Genomic DNA, 8,381 nt, shown 5'->3' with positions numbered 1-8,381 from the left:
ATGAACAAATAAATCAATATTTAACACATATTCAACAATTTAAAATGACACTAAACAATTAAATAAATTAATGCATGAATAAATAAATCTAATATGCACAAATACTAAAAAAACCTAGCTCTCAAACCTAAGTAAGTCGACTCACTAATGTCCCCAATGGAGTCACCAATGTTTTCATAACGTTGCCTACATAAGAGTACGGGGGCCTAGTAAGGAAAGATAGGCACGAAGGGCCTAAATTAACGTAGAATCGCCACTAACCAATGAGGGCTAGGTTGATTAGCCACCTATCGTCTAAAAATCTAGAATTAATACTATGGAAAAATCCTAAAAGTGTAGACTCGATCTCATCACCAAATTTTGGGTTCGGGGTATGGTTACGTGTGGGGAATGTTATATCACCCCGACAATGCCTATCCGGGGATAGTCCTACAAGGTATTAAGAGCTAGATTTTTTTTATTTAAGCATATTAATGTCTTAATCTAGGCTAAAATCTTATGGAAATCTTGAATAAAAACTCTAAAGAAAATGCCTCCGGTTTACTTGTAACTCGATTAAGATGTGTTCACCAAACTTATTTGATTTGAAACTTAAATTAGAGATTTTTACTTTGAAGGGGAACCTTAAAAGATACCTAAATAATTATAGTAAAATACCTTCAATTCCTAAAATTAATTCTAGTTTAGAATTCTAAAAAACGTAGAAATTACCAATGAATTAAGAGAAATATTAAAATTCATCTACAACTTATTCGATCTTTTATTATTATTATTTTAATGTAATTAATTAATAGCATTGAACCTATCAAGATCTTACGAAGTATACTATGTCCGGTTTATGACTTATCTTACTTTAAAATTCTTGATCTAAAGTTTCAATTAGTCAAAATCCTAAAATAATATATCTTAAATAACATTTATTAGCTTTCATAAAAGTTTCTAACATAAAATAAAATACTTAGAAAGACCTACTCATGATTTACAATTCACCTACAAAAATTTTTAGTTTTAATCTTGAACAAAGTCCTAAAGAATATTTACATATTAATTTAAGATTCTAAAGTGGAATCCTATACGATATTTAAAATTAGTTTATACCCTAAAATATCTTACATATTATTTATATTTTTCTAGGGTAAATGGTAAACAAGATCTTAACGACTAACCTAAATTCAAATGCAAAAACCTTAGGGTTTCATTAAAATGTAACACCTACTTAACTAACTTCATATTAACATTTATAGGATGGAAAATGACCTAAAGTTCCCTATTTTAAAATGAATAGTAATAAAATAGAAAAATTAATTAAATTGGCTAAAATTAATGAAAAGTTAAAGCTCTTTCAAAAGGGGCAATAATAAAAAACTTAAATAAATGAAATAAATAAGACCTTGACATGATGATGATAATAATAACAATAATACACATTATTCATAATACAATAAAAGAATCAAAGTAACATAAATAAATAATATTAAAATGTATGTAAGGAAATGCGTAAAAAAACATAAATATAAATAGACATGAAAATAAGTAAAGACAAAATAAGGATAAATAAAAATTATACAAGTGTGAATAAATATAAAACATTAAAATAAAGTGCATAGTTGACATTAAATATATAAGGTATAAATGCAAATGAAAGGGAAGATATAACTGTAAATAATTTATTAAAGATAAACAAAATGACATAGCTTGATTTTGGGACTAAAAGATAAAAAATGTCGAAGATAGAGGACTGATGTAGCAATTAATCATCCAATGCCTTTGCCATCTTGTTTAAATCAGTTGCAACTGCTGATAAATCTTGTTCTCTGGTTTCATCAATTAAGTAATCAGCCCCACTATGATTGTTTTCATTCTCATTTACACAAGCATCAAGATTCCTCAATTTTTTAATATTGTTCCCATTTTCGAGAAAACTAATTCCATGTCCTGGATCCTTCCCAATCCTACATAATGTTCTAGCATTCACAGAAGAAGAAAGATTTTCAGAAAAAGAAGTAATGTTCTCCTCAAAGGTATTTTTGGAAGTCCAATCTTCAGCATCTGGCCCATTAGCATGTTCCAAAGACAAATTGGCAGATTTAGAAGATGTTTTCAATCCACGATCCTTTATCCTAATGGGTATTCATTTCTGCATAACAGAACCCGAAGTATGGCTTTCCTTGCCATTTTCAGCCAGAGAAATTCCTTTTTCTATTTGAGCAACACTATTCACCATCAGATGAGGGACATGAACTGGAGTTTGTTCCTCAAGCAAATTTAGCTGATCCAAAGGGACAAATGACTTTTGCAGCAAGCTGTCTTGATTCTCTACACATAGATTATTCAAACCTAAACCAGTACCACAGACAGTGTCACATGGTTCTGCGCTGCTTGGACTAGCTTGAAAGTTGTTAACTGATTCAGTTTTCATGGTCCCAAGCCTTTGACAATCAACCTGAGAAAAAGACCTTGAAAGATTTTTAGTTAATACATGGTCATACATAGGATTTGAAACATGTAATAGCACTTTTTGGCATGCTAGTCTTCACATGAGCATTTAAATTTACCTTGTTGGGATGACATTCCTTCCTGGAAAAACTGTTGTTTTCTTGTTTTGATGCTGGAGTAACTTTTCTTTTGAACTTCCTAGGAACCATGCTTTTTGGCTTCCTCTTGCCATCGGTAATAGATAAGTTTGTTACATTGGTAGCATTAGGATTTCTTTTCAGCACAGGAGCATCCTTTAAAGAAACATCAAACTCTGAGCAAATCGGACCTGTTTTCTTCAATTCAGTGCGGCATTTCTCTACAGGATTCTTCTGAACCCTTTGCCAAACAGACTGACTGTTCACAGTTATCATTCGACCATGCAAGCTTCCCATAGTTCCAGGTTTGCAAGTAGTAGGACTCCCAGGAATACATTTAAATTTCTTACCCCTCTTGCCCGATGCCACCATTTGTCCACCAAGGCTGCTATGAGCCAGACCATGCTTGCTTTCCCCCATATACTCATGGGTTTCTATAGTACTACATGATGATTTTTGATGATAGGAGTCCTTCTTGGTACCGGAACCTGGTAGCTCTGATTGACTGATTTCATGGATGTTGTCATTAAATGGCTTCAAAATATGACCAGCACTTGTACTGTCTTCACTGTTTGAACCAACAGAAATTGAGTCCAAGGCTAGAGAATTATGCATATCAGAGAAATCCTTCTCATGTAAACCTTCTAGAGAGCCCACATGTGAAAGATGTTTCCTCTCAATAGCTCCTTGACACCAGGAAAGTTGCTGGTCTTCACTGCCAATTTTAGAATTATTTATATGATGCTCCCTAGGAAACTTCTGAACTTGAGTAGGTACAACAGATCCACTTCATCAACATCAGATGTGCTTATATTTGGTGAACCAGAACTTGTAACAGCACCATTGCTGCTTTCTGCAAGCCATCAGAGGGTGAAACTTCTGGTGAAGTTGCACCTGATACTACTATACAACAATCTATGTCATTATTATCACAGATTTCAGATGCTGAACTTGCACGGGTATACTTCTGACTCCGTAGAGCCAACATCACAGAACTGTTTCTTTTTATGTTTTCCCTTCTTTTTTGTCCGCTTTTGTGAATTTCTCCTTTTGGACTTGTTTTCCTTGGAACAATCAATGAACATAGCATTAAATCCTTTTGACGTAACAGCAGAGGAATCATTGCAAGTGATGGAACAATGATAGGAAGAATTGCTTGACACTTCACTAAATTTATTTATTTTACCAGCAAAGGTCTTGTTGCGAAATTGATGTTGGACATTGGATCCAGAAAAGCTTCTGCCTCTAAATGGCTTGCCAGGATAAGTAACTGCAGGTTGGGGCCCTTTCTGTGTCTTCCATCTATCAACCATAAATGAATTGACAGATGAAGAGGAGACCAGATGCAGGTCATTCATATTCACCTGATTTCCAGATCTTAAATGGTTAGTGTGATCAAAGCATTGCAAGGGTAGTGCAAAGATTCTCCACTGCCCATCAGATTCAAGTGTAGGGAATGTCGCAACGGCACACCTAAAACATTAACAGGCAAAAGACTCAGTCAAAATATCTAGCAAGTCCTCACAAAATTCAAGTGTAGGGAATGTCTAGCAATATATATCAACAAACTAAACATATTTCCTGAATCATAAATTTACCCCAAGTAGAGATAGACAATTGAAATTTTTAAAAGAGTATGGCCTAAACATATCTAGCAAGTCCGTACAAAATTTTTAAACCCCTTGAGTCACATTTATATACAGTGCAGACAGATAATTGAAATTTTTAAGAGTGTTTGTCAGATAATTTTTAAGAGTATGGCCTAACCATAATTTGCATTAACTGGTGGTTTGGAAGAAGGAAATTAATTTGTCTATATGTTCTATACATTAAAAAACATAAAATCTTTTGGCTCCTCTATTTCCTTCTTTTTATTTATTCATTTTTTATTATTAGCTTTTGGTAGCAGGGAAAGGTTCATTCACTTCATTTTGCACGTCATTTCAACAAAATGTGAGGTACTTTATCTATGATATTTGTTCAAAAGAAAAGGAATTACTTCAAGTCACAAGAATTAGTTCATTTAACCAAATATCCCTTCTTAAGAGATGGATTTCAACAGATTTGAAACAAAGATTTTCTTTCATATTGATCAGAATATTAATAGTAAACAGTAACTTCTTTTCATTCAATTCCAATTACAGAGTACTGAAGCTGGAATTTTGTATTTTCTTTTTGTAGTACACAAAAGCTAGTTTCACGATATAAAAGAAAGATACAATATTAAGAAATGAGAAAGTATCTAAAGAGAGTTATTTGAAAACAATTATTAAGCATTCACATTGAATGCAGAAATCTAGGGTAAAAATATTTGAGGAAGAAAATGAAGATTGACAGCCTAAGCACTATCTTAAGTACCAACAAAAAGAATTTTTTTAATTTCTATCTTTGGAATATGAATTGGTAGGATGGATTTGAATTTAGTTTGTTATATAAATTGTGAATGATGAAAGTAAATGTTATCTAAAATCTAATTAAGTTTCAGTACAGCTTTATATTAAAAATAGTTTAAGCAGATAACTTCAAATTTCCTGAATTGTTAAGATACTCCAAATCCTCTACTAAAACAAAAGAAATTATGAGGTCCATGATTTTCAAAATGATCAAGAAAGCCATTTTTTTTCATGAGCTAGATTGCCCACTTTTAAGCTAAATTAAGTTCAAGTTTTCAACTGAACTACAAGTGGAGAGGCAAAGGGCTTTTATTCAAATCATAGTTAACACTAAACCCAGGTTTGAACCCTGGACACCACCTACCTCTTATCCAAAAGAAAAAAGGAGGAAAGAAGTTTACGTTTCCAAAAAGCAACCTAAAGCAACTTTTGGTGAATCACATTTAATTTAAAGCTGTAGAACATACAAGTATATTCTTACATATCTAACAACCAAAACTGGATTACCTCTGGTCAATGTTCCTCAAATTGAAAGGAGAAATTCCAGAGACCTGAATAATATATGTATAGTGATAGAAAAAAAATTTATTCAAGCTGATCACAAAGTAAAAGACTAATAACTTAACAATTTAATATTGGCATAGGAAAGTATCTAACCTCTGATGATCTTCTAGAACCGTTAAGCTGCAAACAATTCTTCGACCAGTTAGTCTGTCCAACCTCTGACACTTTCTGATTATCTAGATGGGTTTGTGGAAGAGCACAAGGCATCTTTTGGTATGTCTGTCAAAGTCAATAGCACAAACATATTAACAGGCAACCTTATAAAGAGCTGATGAAGAGTACTCCACTCAAAAGCTACATTTGAGAGCAAAGTTTTTCCACACAAGTTATAGAATGAACAGCTGTTTATAAAATCTACTGGCAAAAGCATAATGGCTACCAACAAATTTCAGTCAAACAAAAGCTCTGAAAAATACCCAGATAAAGCAACTATTCCAACTCAATATAGATCAAAGAAGAAAAAATAAAATCAGGAATGGGGTATAAGAGAATTGGACAAACTATGGAAAAAAGATAGCTGATGTAAAAGACATTTTAGAACCATTCAATGAACTAACCACTACTACCACACACACTAGTGATATTCAAAAAGTTTAAAGAATAAGCAATCATCAAAAGTCTTTATGGAAAAATAATAAGAGGAAAGCAGGTTTTGCGTGTACCAATTTCTTGAAATTATATTTCCAATGCAAACATGGAAAGTGCTAAACGATTTCAGTTTCTCGGGTAAATAGTGAAATGACCTTTCAAGCCAATTTTCACTTTAATTTCACATAGCATAAAATAGGAAGATTCTGGACTCAACTGAAGCAGAACTATATAGTGTGTGTCAAATAAACGGTCAAAGTGAATATAATCTACTTAAGAAATAACTAAGGGCAGTAGTTCAGCTCAATCAAAAAAACCTATATTATTTGAAACCACAAAAGGCCACATAAACCACAATGTTAACTAGTTGCTCAATCATACTGCATGCAACAAACACCACAATTTTCGGAAAGCTGAAACAAAGAAACAGCCACACTAGTCAAAGAGTTGAACATAGGAAAGTCAAATCAGGTTCTCCCAACAACCAGAACAATCCAAGCTTTTGCAACATATGACAAGCAAGATGCTAGCAGCCATTAGTACAGTTCGGAACATTAACCACAGACAAAATAGGCAATTCAAGAAAAATGTTTGATGTCATATTTTCGGGGTTTTTTTTTTTTTTGAAAAATAAACAATGCAAATAAATTTCTCGTTTCCATTAACTTCAACTTTTCAGAGTGGGGGATTATTTGTCAATGTGTTCATAATGATATCTTATTTTAATCTTTTATTAAAAGAAAAACATATATAAAAGTAAATTTAATAAATATATTTAGTTTAACATAAAGTGTAATAAACAAACAAAATGTTTAAAATTTATAGTAAAAATACATTAGACATATAAACATAATGAGTTACAATACGATCCCTATTTCTATAAAATCAAACAATTTTATATAATATAAAATAAACATATTACAGAAAGAAAATTATAAAGAGTGTATGAATTAAATAATACCATCAAAAGTATAATCATATCAAATGTTTTGGTTACTTCTTGAGAAGAAATTATCAGAATTAATATAAAAATATGATTAAATAAATATTAATCAAAATTCTAATATAATTATATAAAAAGCTAAGAAGATAATTATTCGATCTAATTATTTAATTAAAGAAAACAATACAGAGAACCAATTCCTAATTATATTATGTTACTTTAAAATTTAAATACTAGTAACCTTATAATTTAGTTAATTATATTTCTTTTACAACATGGAATAAAGTGTTTGCATTTAAAATTCTGGAAAAAAATAATTAGCAAACAAAGAAAAAAATGGTAAAACCCAGAAAAGAGATGCTACACCAAAAGGGGGGGGGGGGGAAGCGATTTTGCCAAAGCTTTCAAGAGAGCAGTAAAAATCTAATCCAACAAGAAAAATAAAGAATAAAAAAGAGGTTGAATTAAACTCACCAGAATCATGCGATGATTTGAAGCTTTGGGAAATTGAAAGAAGAAAAGAGTAAATGGAAATTGAAAAACATAATAGATAAAGAAGAGAGTGTGAAAATTCTAAAAATAAGGAGATTCCCAATTTTTCCCAACAATATCTGAGGAAACAATCTAAGGAGAGGTCAAAAAGAAAGGAAAAGGTTCCCCAAATTTAGGTGCGAGGTTCAGATAGAATAGCTAGAATTAAGTATAGAAATAAATTTGCTATGTAATTTTCAACAATCAGTCTTCAAGTTTCTTCAAAAACCAAAGGTTCAAAAATAGATGCCAGAAGGAAGGCCTGTACGATTCTTTGTTGTCAAACACTTGCTACAGGCCCTTCTAGTTTTGTCAGTGTTTTTCTTTTTTCAGTTCACTCTGGTTTTAGACTAGGGGTTCGCTCTTGTTTTAGAGTAAGGTTAAGTTTGCATGGCTGGTGAATTTATCTGTGATAGCATAAAAATAGTGTTGCAGTTAAATTAGATACTATAGCGATAAGTTTAAATTAAAGTAAGAGAAGGGAAAGAAAATATAGGGAAGTAAAATAAAATAATTATATTAAATATATATAATATAAAAAATTCTAATATGGATATAATTATATTTGTAAAATTTATAAATATTGTTTCCTAAGATATCGCAATAATGTGAATGCAAACCGAGACTTAATAAAATAAATTCTAAAAGTATAAAATAATTTAATAAATTATCTTAGTGAGGCAAATCAAATAAAATTGTAAGGATTTTAAAAATCATATCTCTAGATGGAATATGTAAAAAGATTAGCTATTCAAATATTTTCTTGAAATTAATTAAAATTTTAATTTT

The 8,381-nt window shown here is 31.2% G+C and overlaps 1 protein-coding gene across 3 annotated transcripts; it reads right to left on the bottom strand.

Moving 5' to 3' along the window:
• Window positions 1–1,545: 1,545 nt before the first annotated feature.
• On the bottom strand, window positions 1,546–7,972 carry LOC105774271 (uncharacterized). 3 transcript variants are annotated; one of them, XM_052626961.1, is made up of 6 exons: window positions 7,536–7,971; window positions 5,624–5,749; window positions 5,474–5,517; window positions 3,760–4,046; window positions 2,556–3,637; window positions 1,546–2,443 (listed from the first exon to the last, which is right to left on the bottom strand). In XM_052626961.1, the coding sequence occupies exons 5-6, from the start codon at window positions 3,186–3,188 to the stop codon at window positions 2,132–2,134; spliced, it is 945 nt and encodes a 314-aa protein (XP_052482921.1). In that variant the 5' UTR covers window positions 3,189–3,637; window positions 3,760–4,046; window positions 5,474–5,517; window positions 5,624–5,749; window positions 7,536–7,971; the 3' UTR covers window positions 1,546–2,131. The 3 variants fall into 3 exon arrangements, with proteins under 3 accessions (XP_052482921.1, XP_052482922.1, XP_012452169.1); XM_052626962.1 differs by having other exon boundaries at window positions 2,301–2,456; window positions 2,556–4,046; XM_012596715.2 differs by lacking the exon at window positions 1,546–2,443 and having other exon boundaries at window positions 3,037–3,637; window positions 7,536–7,972.
• Window positions 7,973–8,381: the final 409 nt, after the last annotated feature.

Source organism: Gossypium raimondii, chromosome 13 (genome assembly GCF_025698545.1).
Source record: "Gossypium raimondii isolate GPD5lz chromosome 13, ASM2569854v1, whole genome shotgun sequence".
NCBI lineage: Eukaryota > Viridiplantae > Streptophyta > Magnoliopsida > Malvales > Malvaceae > Gossypium > Gossypium raimondii.
The sequence above is the reverse complement of the archived record's forward strand: the minus strand, read 5'-3'. Positions and strand labels throughout refer to the sequence as shown.